Here is a 20,937-nt window from a genome sequence, read left to right on the forward strand (position 1 = left end):
GTTTTATCAACATTGATGCAAAACCACCCTTCAATCAACCATCTCATTCAAAACTTTGGTATCCATATTCTAACTCTCACAAAGGTCTTTCAGACCTGTGCTGCTGATCCAACTTCAAAATCTTGCCTTTTGTGCCTCACTTCCTCTTTCCCCATTTGTAACAAATATTCATTTGTAGCCGACCATCTCATTAAAAAACTATGTAGATGCTTCCTTTGGCACTGCTTGCTCTTATAGCTTTATTCTATTTTAAATTCTCCATCTCCATTGTTCCTTTTGTAATGATGCAATCTTTCAAACTAGCAAGTCCAATATGTCTTTTTCCTGGTTGACAGATTTCCTTTTCTCTGTAGCTGACAACGTCCTAAACCTTGTTTAAGAAAGAACAGCAGATGCTGGAAAAATCGAAGGTAGACAAAAATGCTGGAGAAACTCAGCAGGTGAGGCAGCACCTATGGAGCGAAGGAATATGCGACATCTCAGGTCGAGACCCTTCTTCAGAAACTAGGTCCTAAACCTAGTTTCTTGCATTTGTGGTATTTTTGTCCTTGCCACCAACGTTCACTTCCTCCCCTGCTTTATTGACTTTGTTACTCTCCCAAAACCCGGTTAGGATTGGCCTTCGAGCCCACCTGTCTCTGTATTCATCAGAACGCCATCCACAACATTTGCTCCTCTTTCAACATTCTAGAAGGGCTGTTCAATCTTCTTTCTCCACTGATAACCAGTACTCCTACCTCCACTCGGGTGCTGCTGGTCCTTGTTCATTTTCTTTGCTACCTCTAGGATTGACTGATCCAACATTCTCTAAGCCGACCTCTCCTTATCAGCTTTATCAGGTAAAACTTGTGCTGATTCAGTTTGTGTCTGTTCAAATGTGACTTACATATAGTCATCTTCATGCTGTGACTCTTCCTTCTCAAAATTTTGGTTTTGGAATTCGTAAACTTTTTTTTGGATACTTCTCGCTCCCTGACTCATTTCGATCTATTCTCACTCAGGCCGACAACTAAACGAGCACAAGATGTCTGCATTCCTCCGATCCAAATCAATTAAGGATCCCTGATTTAATAACTCCACCATGATGGGATTGATTTTGCCAGAGCAAATGTCATAATCTCCCTCTTGCTCTGCCCCTTTACCATTTTTGGCCACAACTCCCAAGATCTCATTACATCTTAATTTTTGTTTGATTTCATATTTATGAAGTGTTGGGAAATTACACTTGGTTAACGGTGCAAGGAAAATGATGGGGACGGGAGGTAATTTATAGATTTTTTATTGATTATAAAAAAAATGATGGAGGGGAGGTAATTTATAGAGTTGTTGATGTTAATTGGGACTACTATGCTGCACTGATCAATTAAGTGCAGAATACTTAAAAATCATCCCCTCACTAGAGTTTAGAACCAAAAAGTATGAAATCAGTGTAAGCGTTGCCCATTTAAGATAAGTAAGAATTAATTTTCTCAAAGAGTAATGAATATTTGCAACTCCTTGCTCCCAAAAGTTTTGGAGGCTGAATACGTTCAGAGGGTAAGATGGGTAGACTTTTGATCCGTGACCAAATCAATACATTTTGATTCCATGGAAAACTGGTTATATTGCCAATAACGTTATTAAACAACAGAATAGGCTCAAGACACTGCATAAATTCTCCTTGTTTATTTTTTCTTAAAGTCTGTACTTTATGTTCTATGCAATCCCTAATTGCAGCCTTTGGAAAGTTTCTCCACTCACCATCTCCTAAGGCTCTTTCCAATCCCTAATCTAATTTTACTTAAGCTGCCAGGTGCCATTCTCAGAGACTCTCAGCCTTGATGTTAATAACCTTTATTCTTGCATCATTTGAAACTTGGTCTCGGGTTTTGCTAACAACCAGTCAGCTGACAACCACAATACAGCCACCATATAAATGAACAAGATCAGAAATGGTTGTTGGCAGAACCCAAACTAAATGACATGGAAGTCTTGATCAGCATCGAACCAGCTCGGATCTTAACCCTGGACATAGCTTGGATTCAAACTGCCACAACATTATTGGGTACTTAAAACCATTTTCGGAGCTTCAAGATAATCCAATTGTAGAAAAGTCAAATCATTGTATACATAGAGGATGATGCGAGGGAGAGAGTCAAGAATGTTTAATGGCCATATGTAGCAAAACAGGACAATGAAATTCTTACTTGCAGCGGCATAACAGGTTAGTAAACAGAGTAAATAGATAACATAATAAACAAACAAAAAAAGTTCAATTAATAGAAAAAGAAAATATTAGTGCAAAAACAAAACAGAAGTCCCTATTGCAACTGAGATTGTAGTTTAGTAGGTGTTTGTAGTGTTTAATAGCTTGTTAGTTGTTGGAAAGAAGCCGTTCCTGAACCTGGAAGTCACGATTTTCAGACTCCTACATCTTCTTTCTAATGGTAGGAATAAAATAACAGTGTGGCCAGGATGGTGTGGGTCCTTGATGATGCTGGCTGCCTTTTTGAGGCAGCACCTTCTTTAGATCCCTTCGAAGCAAACAAACCAAGTATCTTGGCATCAAATTGCAGAATGATCTGCGTTGGAATGGTCAGACTCATCATGCAACGGTGAAAGCAACAGGTGTCCTAAACTTTCTGAGGCGCAACTTTCATCATTGTTCAACTTCTGTCAAGGAGAAGCTATACTTCACCCTCGTTAGACCTCATTTGGACTACGCAGTTGCAGCATGGATCCATACACAAATAAAAACATTTCTTGCATCGAACGTGTCCAAAGACAGGCAGCTCGATTTGTTACTAACACCTATGAGAGAGAAGCGAGTGTCACCAAACTTCTGAATTCTCTGGGGTGGAACCCTCTCCAAGACAGACGTGAAGCTCACCGTTTGACCTGTTTTTACAAGATGTTAAATGGTCAGCTCGACATAGACTACAAGACCTACACCAAACCCAAACCAATTAGGAGCAGACGAGGGCATTCGATCCAATTTGTGATCCCAGCTACAAAGACAGATGTTTACAGCAATTCATTATTCCCCCGCACAATTAAAGCATGGAATAATCTCCACCCAACTATAGTTACCCAACCAGATGCAACTAAATTTAAAGTAGCTCTTTTGTCCCAATAACCCTTTCTGGCTTAAGCCCTCCCTTCACCACCTCCAGTTTAAATTCCATTTGGAATATTTTGGAGGACCAAGAAACCAAGAAGAAGGCAGGGAGATCAGTACTCGTGATGGACTCTGAGAAAGTAGAAACACTGATAGGCTTTCTTTATGATTCCATCAATGTGCTGGGTCCAGGACAAATCTTCAGAGATATGCACGCCCAGGAACCTGAAGTTGTTGACTCCCCGTCGGCAAAGACAGGTTTGTGGATCTGCGGCCTTCCTCCTTGAAAGTCAACAATCATCTCCTTGGTCTTATTGACCAAGTAAAACAACTAGATTATTGTTATATCTGATCTCCAAGATGATATTGCTTGATGCTATTTTACAAATGATGGATTAAAAAATAGCTGCTCTTTTGGAGAAAAAAGAGAGGGATAGGCTGAGCCTCATGTCTGCCTAATTTTGAGCTATTAATTTGTTATGGATCTATCCCACTTAATGCAGTTGTTGTGTCACACACGATGATGAATGATTTCCTCATTCAAAAAATAGTTTCCACAAGAAATGTGTGGTTTTAAGCTATTATGTTTGCAACAAGTCAAGAAGTGAGAACAAAGTCGCAAAGATTATTTCCCAAAGTTAGTCTTTTATTGCATATCACAAGCCCAAGCTGAGGCAATGTTTCTCAGGATTTGTTAACTGAGGGAGAAAGAATGATTTTTGGAGATGGGCATTGATGTTCCCCACGCATTGTTATATTATGTGCTCTGCTTGAAGAGTGTCATTGATTTATTAGCTCTGAAAGGGGGTACAGAAATAAAGTATATCCAGTGGATGCTGTATTTGCCATTTATCCAATGACTTTACCTAAATGCCAGTTGCCTGGAAATTGAATTGTCTGCAGCTGTTTTATCAGCACTGCATCATTGACTTTTTTCCTCTCGAGTGAGACTCAAACAGCTATTTCTGTGCCATTTCATGTCACTTGGAAAATTCAACTTTGCACTTTGTATGCAATTTCTTCATGAGGGACTCTTAGGGTGACGTCTTTCCCTGTTCAGGGCAAGGGAACACAGATCACGTTTTCCTCTTGTGTGTGCTCTGTTGAGCACACTGCCAAACTTTGAGGCCTGCAAGGTAAAAACTACTTGGCTGCATTGTTGTGTCCAGACTCTAATAAAACAACCCTCCCTGAACCACAGCTGTCTCCAAACCCACATCAATCCCACTCCAAATCCTTCCACCCATCTCCTGCTTGGATTTTCGATTTTTTTAATGTATATTATTTCTCCTCAACCATGTTGCCAGACTTCCACTTAATATCTTGCTCCTGTCAGCAACTGCAGAGCTTGCTTCTTGCTCCCAATCTTTCCTCAAATGCTAATTTTTTTAAAATCAACATCTTTCCCCATTAAATTAAATGCCATGTTTGTCTCCTGCTTCTGACCCCAATCACGTGAATAATAGGCTTCAGCAAAGATCATAGAGGAAAGCATTAAACCTGAATGTGACTTTCTTCATTGTTGACTTTATTTTCATTGATTGAAAAGTACCACTTGGAAACAGGCCCTACGGCTCACCGAGTCTGCTCTGACCATCACACTAATTCTATGTTATCCCACTTTTGCATCCACTCCCTACACAGTAGGGATAATTTATTGAGGCCAAGTGATCTACAAACCTGTATGTTTATGGGATGTGGAAGGAAATTGGTGCATCGCAATGAAACCCATGTGGTCATAAACTGCACCCAAGGTCAGGGTTGAAGCTAGGTCTCTGGCACTGTGAGATAGCAACTCTACCAGTTGCGCGAGTGACACCCTGCTACATTTCTGGTAAATGTTTGTGAAGAAAAGACTTGCACTTTCTAGCACTGCTGACACTTGCACATGAAACATGGCCATTGACTTAAGACATAAATAAGCATCTTCTTTATGTTAAGTTCCTATATGGTCAAAGTCATGTAGCTATGTAAAAAACGAGTGCGAGCTGGGAATTGCTATTGCAATATTTTGCCATATTTTCAATTTGCTTTTCTTGCTAATTCTCAACCAAGGAATAGCCTGAGTGTTTTTACAACTAAATTCCAATCCGCCTTAAGGCGGAAGGAAATTGAAATTGAAGGGGTGGTGAGGGAAATTTTGTTGGTTTTGGTAAATCACTTAAAGCATTAATGTCTGATAAAGAACGGTGTCAAAAAAATGGGGATGTGCATGTCACGTGTAATTTGTTATAAGACGCTCATGATTATCAAGATCTGTGCAGATATATTTTCTGAAAAACTTAAATGTAGATAAGTAAACGAGAATTTTTTGGCCATCACGACTGTTCTTTTACTCAATCTGATGTTTCAAGTAAAGTATTATAATCTTTGTCAATATAACATTTCACTTCTATATTTGTGAAGAAAAGACTCATATTTTACTAGTTTTGCATTTTTTCAACTTGGCACAGCTAATTCTTTTTAACATAACATTTGCAATATAGGCGGACATTATTTTAAGAAGTAATATGTACTTTGCAGCTGGCAACTCACAGCTGGAGTGGGCTGCACATGTAATGTTGCCAGGAAAAAAACATCCCAAGGGATGTTTTTAAACATTTTTTTGCTCCTGGGCAGATTATGAGGAAATATTTCTCTTTATTTTTTTCTGTTCCAAGAGGAACAATTTAAACTTTAAAAAATCTCTGTACAATTGAAGTCTGCAATTGTCCTCTTTAAAATAAATGAAAAAACATGAAATACCTTTTGGGAGTTAACAAAATAAAATAAAATACTCCAGACACCTGTCTCTAATATTTTATAACAAAAAAGGAATGGAACCAAAATTTGCCCTTGGAGAACACTGTTGAAAACAGACTGAAAATAGTCCATGATCTGATCTGTGCAAAATACTACTGAAGTAGTTCCAGCCTTTGTTGTTAATTTTCCCTAATTCCACGGAATACAATATTCTTAATTACCGGTAGTCAGAAAATAAAACCGCCCTTGACTGCATGCACCATGTCTTGTAGAGTATTCGGGTATAGGCTGATAGATGGCAAACAGCACACGAGAAGCCCGATAGTGGCCAACAAGACATTATCTAAATACCTCTTATTGCTAGTCACCAACATAAGCATTATGTTTGATAAATCCAATGTAATCGACATCTTGTGGCTGAGCATAGGCTAGAACCCTAACCACACATTATTGCAATTAGAAATTAGAGGCTCCACATTTTGTCACGTGTGAATCGCCAAAGCTTCTGACACACTTTCATAAATCTCACCACTATCCAGGCCAGCGCAGCCAGTATGATTGGCACCTTTATATCTTTTAAACTTTACCTCAAAAACTACTTTGTGGCTGAACTGTTTACAGTTTACAAAATGCGCTGCAACAACTTAATGACCTCTGAAAGCACTTTCTAAACTTGTGACCTGTACTGCCACTTAAGGACAAGGATCAGAGGCAGATGTGATTCCAGAATAAGTCTACCAACATAATTCTACCAAAAATAACAAACTGCGGTCTGACCAATGCCCTATAGAGCCTCAGCATTACATGCCTGCTTTTATATTTTATTCATATAATCATATAACAATTACAGCATTGAAAACAGGCCATCTCGCCCTTCAAGTCCGTGCCAAACACTTATTTTCCCCTAATCCCATCTACCTGCACTCAAACCATAACCCTCCATTCCTTTCCCGTCCATATACCTATCCAATTTATTTTTAAATGATAAAATCGAACCTGCCTCCACCACTTCCACTGGAAGCTCATTCCACACAGCTACCACTCTCTGAGTAAAGAAGTTCCCCCTCATGTTACCCCTAAACTTCTGTCCCTTAATTCTCAAGTCATGTCCTCGTTTCAATCTTCCCTACTCTCAATGGGAAAAGCTTATCCACGTCAACTCTGTCTATCCCTCTCATCATTTTAAAGACCTCTATCAAGTCCCCCCTCCTCAATTCGCTACCATTTACCATGTACGTCCTATTTTGATTTGTCCTGCCAAGATGTAGCACCTCACACTTATCAGCATTAAACTCCATCTGCCATCTTTCAGCCCACTCTTCCAAATGGCCTAAATCTCTCTGTAGACTTTGAAAATCTACTTCATTATTCACAACACCACCTATCTTAGTATCATCTGCATACTTACTAATCCAATTTACCATTCCTCTCAAAATGAATGCTAACAGAGCATTTGCCTTCCTCATTCCTAGTTTAGCCTGCAAATTAACCTTTTGGGAATCCTGTAACATTGCACTTCCGGTTTCTGAATCCTCTCCCCATATAGAAATAGCCGGGCTATAATTTCCCTTCTTTTGCCTCACTTCCTTCTTGAACAGTGCAGTAAAATTTGTAATTTTCCAGTCCACTGGGACCACTCCTGACTCTAATGATTCTTGAAAGATCACTACTACTGCCTCCAAATCTCTAAAGCTACCTCTTTCAGAACCCTGGGGTGTAGTCCATCTGGTCCAGCTGACGTATTCACCTTCTGACCTTTCAGCTTCCCAAGTACCTTATCCATAGTAATAACAGCTCCACTAACTTTTGCTCCTGACTTTCTTCAGTTTCTGGTATGTTGCTGGTGTCTTCGTGTCATTAAGTCTATGAAGACTGACACAAAAAACTATTCAATTTGTATGCCATTTCTTTATTCCCCACTATTACTTCTCCAGCATCATTTTCCAAAAGTCCAATTTTACTTTTTATATATCTGAGGAAACTTTTGGTATCCTCTTTTATATTAATTGCTAGCTTACCTTCATATTTCTTCTTTTCTCCCCTTATTGCCTTTTTAATTACCTTCTGTTGGTTTCCAAATCTTCCAGTCCTCTAGCTTCCCATTAATCTTTGCATTATTATATGCCTTGTCATTGACTTGTATGCTATATTTGACTTCCTTTGTCAACCACGGTTGCCTCATTCTCCCATGAGAAACTTTCTTCCTCTATGGGATGAAAGATTTTGTGATTTTCGGTCCCAGAAACTCCGGCCATTGCTGCTCCACTGTCATTTCTACTACAATCCCTTTCCAATGAATTTTTGCCAGCTCCTCCCTCATGCCTCTGTAGTTCCCTTTACTCAACAGTATAACTAACACATCCCATTTAATCTTCTCCCTCTCAAACTGTAGGTTGAATTTTTGCCCAATGTACGCACGCACAAGGATTGCTAAGGATTGAATTTCATTCCTTACCAGCAGAGCCCTTTGCCCACTTGCCTGTCTTTTCAATAGGATGTGTATTCAGTTTGGATATTCAGCTCCCAACTCTGATCCTCTTTCAGTCTCGTCACTGTGATGCCCACAATGTCATATCTACCAATTTCTAACTGCGCTATAAGCTCATCCTCCTTGTTCTGTATAATGTGTGCTTTCAGATATAACACCTTTATTCACCCCTCTTTACATATTGATCCTTTTTTAACCTTCCGGTCCTCTGTCTGGAGACTTCAGTGACCTCTCCTGCGTTCCCCTTACTTTTAACTTCATCCATACATTTCCAATTTGTTGCACCCACCCCTCACTATTTAGTTTAAAACCTTATTCACGGCCCAAGCTCTGCGGTTTGGCAGCACCCTGGTTCCAACAGGGTTCAGGTGGAGTCCATCCCATCGGAATAGCTCCCTCCTTCGCCAATACTGATACCAATGACCTACAAATTCAAACCCACTTCTCCCACAGGGATTATTACCTTTTTGCTTCTGCTTTTTAATTTATTCCTAGAAGGTCAAATTCCCTCAGCAGAACCTCTTTCCTTGTTCTACCTACGTAATTGGTACCAACATGGACCACGACTACTAGATCTTTATCCTCCCACTCCAAATTTCTCTTCAGGTCAGATGAGATGTCCTGAACCCGGGCACTAGCCAGGCAACACAGCGTTCAAGACTCTTCATCGTTGCAACAGAGAATTCTGTCTATTCTCCTGACTATTCCCCTTAATTATTAAGCTTTCTGTACAGGATAGAGTTGGCATTCTTTCCTTTGATTCTTTTTAAATTTCTATCTTTGTTTCTGCAATTGGTTTATTCTGAGTTGTATTCTACCATTTGCAATTGATTATTCTTTGCAGGGAAAGAAAATCACCAACTCTACTAGAGATGATAAACTTTTCTTCAAAATTTGTTTCTCATATTCTTGTTTATAAGTTATAAAAATTCTGCTGCCTAGAAGTCTTTTTGTAAGTTGGTGAAGAAATTTGCTTTTTTATTTTATTTGTGCAGAGGCCGATTACCTGACCTACCCACATGTAATTGGGACGGGGTGAGAAACCTACAGGCCACAGGGAGAGCTTGCAAACTTTACACATGTGGCATGTATGGTCAGGATTGAGCCGGGGTCTCGTATGTGAGGCAGTAGCTGTACCAGCCTAGCCCCTGTGCTGCATGGTGGTGCCTCAGTTCCGGGTAAACAGTTATATTTAACTTTAATTACATCATGCATTTAGAAAATTCACAGAACCCACAGATTATTTATGTTGCTATATTTTGTTACATATTGAAGTACCTTGTTTCCTCTGTAATAACTCAGTTGAGCATCGTCCCTTTTTGGAATATGCAGTCGTAGGCTCATTTGGAAAGAAAATTAAAAAATAAAACCAGCCATTTATATCACAGATTTCCAGAGATCCCATACATTGCCCAGTTCTGATCTGTCTATTGTGATTTTGAATATTGGATGGTATATTTATTGCAGCTGTCCGGTGGTATCTTATGTCAATGTGTTTGCAATGACAACATAGAACAGCAAAACGGAGGAACAGGCCCTTCCAGCCTTGATGTCTGTGCCAACCATGATGCTAACCTAAACTAATCCCATCTGCTTGAACATGGCCTGTATCCCTCCACCCCCTGCCTCTTCATGTGCCTGCCTAAATATCTCTTAAATACTGCTGGCATATCTGTTTGCACCACGTCCCAGGATTTCCCCTTGCACCTTAAATCTATGCCCTCTCATATTTAACATTTCCACCCTGGAGAAATTGGACCCTATATATTCCTCTTGTAATTTAATGTAGTTCCATTACATCATCACTCAAACATGCTCCAGAGAAAATAAATCAAGTTTGTCCAATGTATCCTTTCAGCTAATAAGCTAATCCTGGCAACATATTGCACTTTCTCCAAAGTTTTTATATCCTTCCCGTAATATAGTGACCAGAATTTGGTTTTAGTTTAGATTAGAGATGCAGCATGGAAACGAGCTCTTCAACCCACCGAGTTTATTGTTTTATTGTTGTCACGTATACTGTGGCACAGTGAAAAACTTTGTGTTATACTACCAATAACCATATGGCATTGTTCTAAAAACTCATCTGGGTTTACTCATAGTCTTCAGGGAACAAAATCTGCCTCCTTAACCGGACTGGTCTATGTGTGACAGAAGAGCCAACAATTTGGTTAACTTGTCATTTCCTCCTCATGCACAGGGACAGTTGGAAATTGAAAACAAATGTTGACATTGGCAGTGGTCTTCACATTCCATGAGTACCGTAATTGTTTAAGAAGAAATAAAATGTAAAAGGAATAACAGATCGGATAGCCTAATTTTGGGAAAACAACATAATTTAAAATGAAGATAGACACAAAAAACTGGAGTAACTCAGCAGGACAGGCAGCAACTGGAGAGAAGGAATGGGTGACGTTTTGGGTCGAGACCCTTCTTCTGAAACATCACCCATTCCTTCTCTCCAGAGATGCTGCCTGACCCGCTGAGTTACTCTAGCTTTTTGTGTCTATCTTCGGTTTAAACCAGCATCTGCAGTTCCTTCTTACATAATTTAAAATGTGACTCACTTGGCCAATCTTAACGAATTCTATGACTAGGTTACCAAGAGATTTTGTTCAAATTTGATGCAATCTCACTGGATATCAAAAGTTCTTAATATGGCTGATATGTGAATAATATTAATGCACCTCACTCCAAAACTCCCCTCATTTATCTATTCACAGTTGGCTCTGTACACTACGTATATTTCGACTCACTCGTTCACAAATGGTCCCTTTGTCCTTACCTCAAATCCTCTTCCCACTCCAAAACATAAAACTACTTGTATTATTTCTTTCCCAGGTCTGATGTAGGATCTTTAAATTGAAACAATTATTCTGTTTCTCTCGCAGGTGATGCCCAATCTACTGAATTTTTCTATAAATTTCAGTTTTTAGTTAAGAATTCCAGCATCTGCTCTTTTTCTTTTCTTTTCAATTACAGGTACTATGAAGTAACTTGAGATGTTTTATGTTAACATTGCTGTATAAATAAATGTTATACTTCGAATATTTAATTGCTTCCCATTCTGTATAGTGTTTAAAAAAAAACTCCCACATTTGAAACGTGAATTGTTTCTCCTTCCACAGATGCCATTTAACCTGCTGAGTTTTTCCCTGCGTTTTTCCTTTTTTTAATTTCCTATTTCCGGTGTTTGCAATTTTGTTTTGATTTTCTTTGGCCGTAACTTGTTTGGGTGGGCACTGAATTTTAGCACAGCATTGTGTTGTCATTTAGTTTGAAACTCCATTTCGATTTTGCTACCATTTTTAAATATAACTACATTTTTTTGTAGAACTGAAGAAAGGAAGAACCTCCTGATGTTTTTCAGAACTTTTTCAATCTTTGCAAAATGGTATGAATATCGCCAAGTTACTTTCAGACATTTCAAGGTAGGATAGTTTCTGCCTGTTTCTCTTCAATGTATTGCAATAAGTTGCTGGAATCAATGAAGTCTCCGAATTTGCAAGCAGTAATGCACATAGACAAAAGAAACATTCATGTGCGTGCTCAATGTACATAGATATTTGCAACAATGCTATTTCAAATTGATTTGCCCCTTAATCCTTTCAGTTTAGTTGTATTAATTTCTGAATGTATGAAATCAAATATCTGCGTGAAGGTCCCTCCTCATAGTATTGAATTATTTTCCCCATTCGACATTGAATAGACATATTAGTGCTGAATTAAAATTATTTATTGTAGCTTTTTTTAGGCATACAATGTCCAAGTTGTAGTTCCTATGTATTATATAAATTTTACGATTTAGACGGTTACGACATTATAGACCAGAGAAGGAGAGTGGAAGTTTGTTGGAAAGGTGATAAATTAAGTGATAGTTTCTAATGGGTATAATAACAGATTAATGGGATTCCATTTTTAAGCTGTATGATATGTTTCTTTTGCTCCATTTATTTAAAATTATATGTACAAAACTGTTTCCTTAGATTCTCTTATTTTTTTAAATAAATAGAATCATGTAAGGAAAGTTCACGTTTACAAGTGGTGTGTAGCTATATTATTGTAAAATGGTCACACACAGAACCATATGTTAAGTTGCATGTGATCTTGACTTAAATGCAGTTCAATAGATTATTGAATTTGAGGAATTAAGTCACATGTTAATACCTGTAACTTGAATCAATTATAAGTAAACAATTAAAAACTTGCAATTGCATTATTTTTGCAGCAAATGAATTATGAATTTTCCAATGTCATGAAATAAAACTTGGGTATTAAATTATTTTGAGAAAAAGCAGTATGTTGTTAAATATAAGAATGTTGGTATGATATGAGTATAATATTAACGAGTTCACAGATACAATGCTAAAACCATGAATTTACTCTGGTATTCTCACATAACCATCTCCCATAACTAAGTAGTTTCTGATTAAGGGTTAACATTTGTGGGGATTAATGTACTCTCCCAAAATATGGCCTCCCAAAATATGGCCTCCCAATAGGCAGTCTTGGCAAACAAATGTAACCATTGGGGTATTCTGCCAAATTGATAGGATTTTCTTCAAGCCGTATCTCAGTCAGTTGGTTTCGAATATAACTGGCATCCATGGGTTTACAAAACGTATTATCCGTAATAGAAGATATATTGTTGTGCTGAAAAATAAAAACAAATGGTTACAAGAAATGTAAAATTTCTGATTTAAATTAATTTAAAGCTTTTGTGGTCCTTGAAAAATATTGATATGAAATATTGTTTGATGATTAGTCATTTGCTTTGAATTTTCTATTTGTATTGTAAATGGTCATATTTTCTTGTAGATTTTGACTACAGGTACTTGAATATGTTTTTGTATAAATCAGAATCTCTTGAATTTTAACAACTATAGACACCTTACAGCAATGTGGGTTACTCATTGCACATCTGTTAGTATTTGGAACAGATACAGGCTGTGAAAAATGTGGTCAACAGATTTCTATTTTGTTGTGCAACAGTGGTGGTCTGTTAATTGATTAAAGAGTCACTGTTCTTTGGGTAAGATGCCTATCCAAACACAGCATTTCCACATTCAGGTTTGAGCTTTGCAACTATAGTTCTGTTCTAATTAGTGGATAATTTCAATTTTAGATAGAAATGCTGACTGCTTATATAGTTTCACAAAAGCCCTGTAATTTCCATTCATGGCAGTGAAGAATGTCTTTTGTTTGTCGCTGATTCTAAGAGGCCTTTACAAATCTTGTGACTGTGTGGACATGCTCATGAAATAAAAATTAAAATCCTGTGAATAAACTTATTTATAATTGTGCAATCCATAAGATTAGCTCTGTCGTGTAGACCTACAAATACAGTACAATGGTTATTTACTAGAGTGATCATTCTTTATATTGTTATACTGATAAATGTTGCCTTTTTTTGCTGGAATAAAACCACTCTGTTCAAAAGATTCGTCTGAAATGAAAAATTGTTTTTGGAAGCCAACTGGGATCTTGATCGGTTGGCTAGGTGGGTTGATGGAATTTAATATAGAGAAATGTGAGGTGTTGCTTTTGGAAAATCTAGCATGTGGTCATGTTGCAGTTATGTAAAACATTGGGGAAACCACATTTGGAGTATTGTGTTCAATTCTCTGCACCATGTTACAGGAAAGATGTTGCCAAGTTGGAAAGGGTACAGAGAAGATTTACAAGGATGTTGCCAAGACTTGAGGGTCTGAACTACAGGGAGTGTTTGAGCAGGCTGCGACTCTATTCCTTGGAGCGCAGGAGGATGTGGGGGATCATATAGAAATGTGTAAAATTATGAGAGAAATAGAGTGGGTGGACGCATAGTCTCGTGCCCAGAGTAAGGAAATCGAGAACCAGAGGACATAGGTTTAAGGTGAAGGGGGAAAGATTCAATAGGAATCTTAGGGGTAACTTTTTCACAGAGGTGGGTGTATGGAACGTGCTGCCAGAGGAGGTACTTGAATCGGGGATTATTGCAACGTTTAAGAAACAATTAAACAGGTACATGGTTTGGACAGATTTGGAGAGAATATGGGCCAGATGCAGACATGTGGGACTAGTGTAGGTGGGACATATTGGTTGTTGTGGGCAAGTTGGGCCGAGGGGCCTGTTTCCATGCTGAATGACTATGACTCTTAATTATTTTGGGGGAATGTATACAAGCTTGTTGGAATATTAATATTCTCCTGTTTGTATTTCTTTCTGTCCTTTATATTTACATAATGTAAAGAAATATTCTCGGGCACGACTTCAATTTTAACATTATGTTATACAAATGACCTGTAAGTGAAGTATATGAAGGCTCTGAGGCAAATTAGCAGGTACTTTGTCCAGTTGATTATATCCCAGATAAAGATTCCGCAGATTTGACAAGTTCTGCAAAAAGAAAGAAAGTCAGTGTTGTCAGATTTATTTCTATAAGATTGAAAATTGTGAAATGAATTATTTATGTAAATAAATAATAAATTGCGTAGTCTTAAACTGTACAGATTGGTTCCTGAAATACCAGTACTGATGTGTGAAGAATGATTGAGAAATGTTGAACAAGTTTATTCATGGATAACCCCTTGAGATGGACAGTCATCTCGAGAGGGTCCAACATAGAACATACAGCACAAGACATAACATACATAGAGGCTCTCATTGACCCACCTACCCACACACCAATCCCAAAACCCCTCCATCCCCACTTGTTATAGTTTATAACAATTGTTAATTGGCTTTACATATCCAATAATAATAATAGTTATGTGTTACAGCATAATGTTGATGCATAATACCATATACCACCTATCATACATCGTACGTTAATACATACTATCAACATTATTACATGATATATTATTTCATGATATTGTGACATAATACAATATAAGACCTTGTTATACAATATATAAGACCTTGCAATACAATAATACATAAGTGTAATGGCCATGCATATACAATAGTTATGCCAAATGATCACACACAGAGCAAGCTAGATAAAGGAGTTCGAAGACTCTAATACTAGAAACAGGTACATGGTTTTATAAGGAAGGGTAAAATTGTATTTTTAAATAGACGAAATGAGCTAATAGTTCTTATGGTACTAGGCAGAGCATTCCAGTCAGAAGGAGCTTTGAATTTAAATGCACGTCTCCCAATTTCTTTGTTAGTTCTTGGAATGAAAAAGAAGGGTTGCTGAATATGTCTTAGTGAATATGAGGGTGTGTATGGTAATAGGTCTTGTTTTAAATAAGAAGGGTAATTGAGATGGATGCATTTAAAGATGAATTGGAACCAGTGGTAGCATCTTCGAGCGTGGGGGGATAACCAGTTTAGAGTTTCGTACATAGAATAGTGGTGAGTTATATATGGACACCTTAAAATAAATCTGCAAAGACTATTATAAACTACATTGAGGGGTTGAAGATGTGTATCAAATGTATTCTGATAGACAATATCAGCATAATCCAGTGTTGGTAGTAGTAGTTGAGAGACAATTATTTTTCTCATCTGAAAGGTGAAACAATTTATATGGCGGTAAAGAATAGCTAGATTACAGCTGAGTTTTTTAGTAATCATCTCACTATGCTGCGTAAATGAAAGCGTTGGGTCGAGCCAAACACCAAGATATTTGAAGTTCAATACTTGTTCTAATGGTGATCCTTCATTAATGATATAGTCAGATCTACAGAATTACCAAGGCCTTGTCTGGTACCAAATAACATACTGCATGATTTATTTTTATTTAAAATTAATTTGTTAAATAATAGCCATTTCTGAACAGAAGTAAGATCTGATTGAAGGGATCTTTCAATTTCAGACTTGTTAGTACTAGATGTATATAGCACTGCATCATCGGCATATAGTTGTGTTTGACAGTCAGAACAGATATTAGGGAGGTCGTTTATGAAAATAGAGAAAAGGAGTGGTCCCGAAGACGAACCTAGCGGGACCCCCTTCTCAACAATTAAGGAATTGGATTGACTTCCATTAAAGGTGACACATTGGCGTCTGTTATGAAGGTATGAGTTAATCACAGTAGATTGTTTTGAGAAAGACCAATAGAGTAAAGTTTATCAAGCAGTAGGTAGTGGTCAACAATATCAAAGGTCTTGGTTAGATCAAGAAAGATGGCACCGGTGAGTTTACCATCCTCAGAAGCAGTGAACACATCACTGGTGAGTTTTAACAGAGCTGTAGTTGTGGAGTGATTAGGTCTGAACCCAGACTGGCATGGAGATAGAATGTTGAAAGTTGAGACATAATGTGATAGCTGGTTGAACACTAGTTTCTCGAGGATTTTAGCCACCGAGTTGATAATTGAGATGGGGCGGTAATTGTTAATATCGTGTGGGTCGCCTCTAAATTCTAAATTATGCATATGCACAAGAATTTAGAAGAATAAGATGGGCCCTATTTGAAACACTTCAGATCCTGATGCGACTGGACAGATTAGATGCAAGAAAGATAATCCTGAATAGAGATTACAATATAAAAGGGCAAGGTTGGCCGTTTTGGATTGAGATGAAGAGAAATTTCTTCACTGAAGAGTGACGAATATGTGGAATTATGTACAAGAGGAATTGTGCACCCAACATTATGCTTTTCAAACCCAATCATTAAATAAATACGAGGAAGAGTTAAAAATAATATTAGTGCTAAATAGATCAAGGAATATGGGACAAAAGTAAGAACAGGGTACTTTATTTGGATGACACGTTATGATGGTATTGAATAGCTAGCGCAAAGAGCTAAGTGGCATGTTCTTGATCTAAATTACTATTTTTCATTTTCCGAATGATATTTAAAATTCCATTTCTATTGATTTTATAGATTTAAATTAAATGTGAGTTCATTTATAGACATAAACTTAGACAATAGACAATAGGTGCAGGAGTACGCTATTCAGCCCTTTGAGCCAGCACCACCATTCACTGTGATCATGGCTGATCATCCACAATCAGTATCCCGTTCCTGCCTTCTCCCCATATCCCTTCACTCCGCTATCTTTAAGAGCTCTATCTAACTATCTCTCGAAAGCATACAGAGAATAGGCCCCACTGCCTTCTGAGGCAGAGAATTCCACAGATTCACAACTCTCTAGGTGAAAACGTTTTTCTAAATGGCTGACCCCTTATTCTTAAACTATGGCCCCTGGTTCTGATCTCCAACCACGTCGGGAACATGTTTCCTGCCTCGAGCGTGTCCAAACCTTAATAATCTTATATGTTTCAATAAGATACCCTCTCATCCTTCTAAATTCCAGTGTGTATAAGCCCAGTCGCTCCATTCTTTCAACATATGAAAGTCCTGCCATCCCGGGAATTAACCTCGTGAACCTATGTTGTACTCCCTCAATAGCAAGAATGTCCTTCCTCAAATTTGGAGACCAAAATTGCACAGAATACTCCAGGTGCAGTCTCACTAAGGCCCAGTAAAACTGTAGAAGGACCTCTTTGCTCCTATACTCAACTCTTCTTGTTATGAAGGCCAACATGACATTAGCTTTCTTCATTGCCTGCTGTACCTGCATGCTTACTTTCAGTGACTGATGAACAAGGACACCCACTTCCATTTTTCTAACATTACACCATTCAGATACTAATCTGCATTCCTATTCTTGCATCCAATGTGGATAACCTCACATTTGTCCACATTAAACTGTATCTGCCATGCATCTGCCCACTCACCCAACCTGTCCAAGTCACCCTGCATCCTCAGAGCATCCTCCTCACAGTTCACACTGCCACCCAGCTTTGTTTCATCTGCAAATTTGCTAATGTTACTCTTAAAGCCTTCATCTAAATCATCAATGTACATTGTAAATAGTTGCGGTCCCAACACCAAGCCTTGCAGTACCCCACTAGTCACTGCCTGCCATTCTGAAAGGGACCTGTTAATCCATACTCTTTGTTTCCTGTGTGCAAACCAATTTTCTATCCATGTCAGTACCTTACCCCCAATACCATATGCTCTAATTTTGCTCAAAAATCTCCTATATGGGACCTTATCAAGGGCTTTCTGAAAGACCAGGTACACTACATCCACTGGCTCTCCCTTGTCTAGTTTCCTAGTTACATCCTCAAAAAATTCCAGAAGATTAGTCAAGCATGATTTCCCCTTCATAAATCCGTGCTGTCTCAGACCGATCCTGTTACTGCTATCCAAATGTGCCGCTATTTCATAGAAACATTGAAAATAGGTGCAGGAGGAGGCCATTCGGCCATTCATTGTGTTATCCACTTTGGCGGCAAAAACAAGGGGGCAGATTATTATCTCAATGGGGTTAGGTTAGGTAAGGGGGAGGTGCAGCGAGACCTGGGTGTCCTTGTACACCGGTCACTGAAAGTTGGCTTACAGGTACAGCAGGGAGTGAAGATAGCTAATGGAATGTTGGCCTTCATAACAAGAGGATTTCAGTATAGGAGTAACGAGATTCTTCTGCAGTTGTATAGGGCTCTGGTGAGACCACATCTGCAGCATGTACAGTTTTGGTCTCCTAATTTGAGGAAGGACCTCCTTGTGATTGAGGCAGTGCAGCATAGGTTCACGAGATTGATCCCTGGGATGGCGGGACTATCATATGAGGAAAGATTGAAAAGACTAGGCTTGTATTCACTGGAGTTTAGAAGGATGAGGGGTTTTCTTATAGAAACATATAAAGTTATAAAAGGACTGGACAAGCTAGAAGCAGGAAAAATGTTCCCAATGTGGGGCGAGTCCAGAACCAGGGGCCACAGTCTTAGAATAAAGGGGAGGTCATTTGAGACTGAGGTGAGAAAAAAAGTTTTCACCCAGAGAGTTGTGAATTTATGGAATTTCCTGCCACAGAGGGCAGTGGAGGCCAAGTCACTGGATGGATTTAAGAGAGAGTTAGATAGAGCTCTAGGGGCTAGTGGAGTCAAGGGATATGGGGAGAGGGCAGGCACGGGTTATTGATAGGGGACGATCAGCCATGATCACAATGAATGGCGGTGCTGGCTCGAAGGGCTGAATGACCTCCTCCTGCACCTATTTTTTATCTTTCTATGTTTCTAGTGTCTCTCTCCCCTGACTCTACAGTCTGAAGAAGGGTCTCGACCCAAAACATCACCTATTTCTTCACTCCAGAGATGCTGCCTGTCCCGCTGAGTTAATCCAGCACTTTGTGTCTATCTTTCAAATGACAATTGGACATGAAAATATAGACTTGGACAGACTTTTTGTCCATGCTTATCAGCTGGATAAGAGCAAAAAAGTTCAAAAACATGGAAACCCAAAGGGGGGTGGGAGATTGCAACCTTCACGTGGTCCGCCCTGTTTCGACGAATGCAAGCAACCCGGCGTGCACAATCAAATAAGATCAAATAGAACAAGTTGTCCTACAACTTTAGGCTGTGCACACCATACGCAAGAAGAAGAAGAAGAAAAAGAAACCCAAAGGGAATTAAAAATGATATTCAAAAGTATATCCTTAAAAGATTACCTTAAAAGCATTACGTTTTATTCCATTGCTTTTGATGCGGTTGTATTGTGCGCTCAGTGTTTCAAGTTTTGGTGGTAAAGCAGGCAAACGGATCAGGTTGTTTTCAGAAAGTGTCAAATGCTCCAGTTCTGGAAGTTGTGAGAAGGCCTTATCTTCTATTTCAGTAATTTGGTTGCCACTTAGGTCGATCCTTTTCAAAGTTGCTTTATTTAGTATAAAGAAAATAAATATGATTTGTGTGTCAGTTTTACTATTTATATGGTTTGAATAGTTTCCCCAAAATTAAGATTCTTGCACCCACAATACAATTTTTCTAATTCTGTTTTGCAAATGATTAACTATCACCCATCTGGCATGCAACCCCCCCCACCGCTCTCACACACATACACACATGCAACCTGCCTTTGTGCACCACTGTACACACGTGTGTGCGTGCATGCGCACAAATATGTGCACACGCACACACACTCAATAATATCAGACACTGATCTCTGAATAATAATTGTTTGGTCTCATACTTAGTTATTAGGTCGTTTTTCAATATCTGTATTTGCAAATCTATATTTCTTCATCACGTTATATGCAAGCAGCTTATTTTGGTAAATTGACACTTCAAAGCTTTTCACTTTGTTATGCCAGCCATGCAGTTCCAACCATGTATTCTATTACAGTTGTTATTTAATCCATACATGCATGTTAAAATCTCCCACAGCGATATATACGTTGCCAGTACAATATACAGTGCTCTCCATAATGTTTGGACGAGACCCATCATTTATTTATTTGCCTCTGTACTCCACAATTTGAAATTTGTAATGAAAAAAATCACATGTGGTTCAAGTGCCTACTGTCAGCTTTTATTAAAGGGTGTTTTTATACATTTTTGTTTCACCATGTAGAAATTACAGCTGTGTTTATACATAGTGCCCCCATTTCAGGGCACCATAATGTTTGGTATATTCTCTCTATAATAAAGAAAAATCCCCAAACACCTGGCTGACAGATCAGAAACACTCTTCGGGAGTCAGGTGTGGATTTGTCAATGACCACTGTCTGTAGAAGACATCATGAACAAATACAGAGGCTACACTGCAAGATGCAAACCACTGGTTAGCCGCATAAATAGGATGGCCGGGTTACAGTTTGCCAAAAAGTACT

General features: G+C 38.5%; 2 protein-coding genes across 3 annotated transcripts in view; one reads left to right on the top strand and one right to left on the bottom strand.

Moving 5' to 3' along the window:
- Window positions 1-20,937, top strand: part of LOC116983484 (centromere protein P) — a 299,674-nt gene that overhangs the window by 43,817 nt on the left and 234,920 nt on the right. Inside the window, exon 6 of the mRNA XM_033037279.1 lies at window positions 11,662-11,758. Within this exon, the coding sequence (XP_032893170.1) occupies window positions 11,662-11,758 (97 nt within the window). The remainder of the gene's footprint in view (window positions 1-11,661; window positions 11,759-20,937) is intronic.
- The window catches only part of ogn (osteoglycin), a 32,849-nt gene continuing 23,953 nt past the window's right edge, over window positions 12,042-20,937 (bottom strand). For both annotated transcript variants that reach the window (XM_033037277.1, XM_033037278.1), the window contains exons 4-6: window positions 19,780-19,982; window positions 14,610-14,705; window positions 12,042-12,980 (exon numbers count right to left, since the gene is read on the bottom strand). In XM_033037277.1, the coding sequence (XP_032893168.1) occupies window positions 12,780-12,980; window positions 14,610-14,705; window positions 19,780-19,982 (500 nt within the window). In that variant the 3' untranslated portion in view covers window positions 12,042-12,779. The remainder of the gene's footprint in view (window positions 12,981-14,609; window positions 14,706-19,779; window positions 19,983-20,937) is intronic.

This window comes from Amblyraja radiata, chromosome 18 (assembly GCF_010909765.2).
Source record: "Amblyraja radiata isolate CabotCenter1 chromosome 18, sAmbRad1.1.pri, whole genome shotgun sequence".
Lineage (NCBI taxonomy): Eukaryota > Metazoa > Chordata > Chondrichthyes > Rajiformes > Rajidae > Amblyraja > Amblyraja radiata.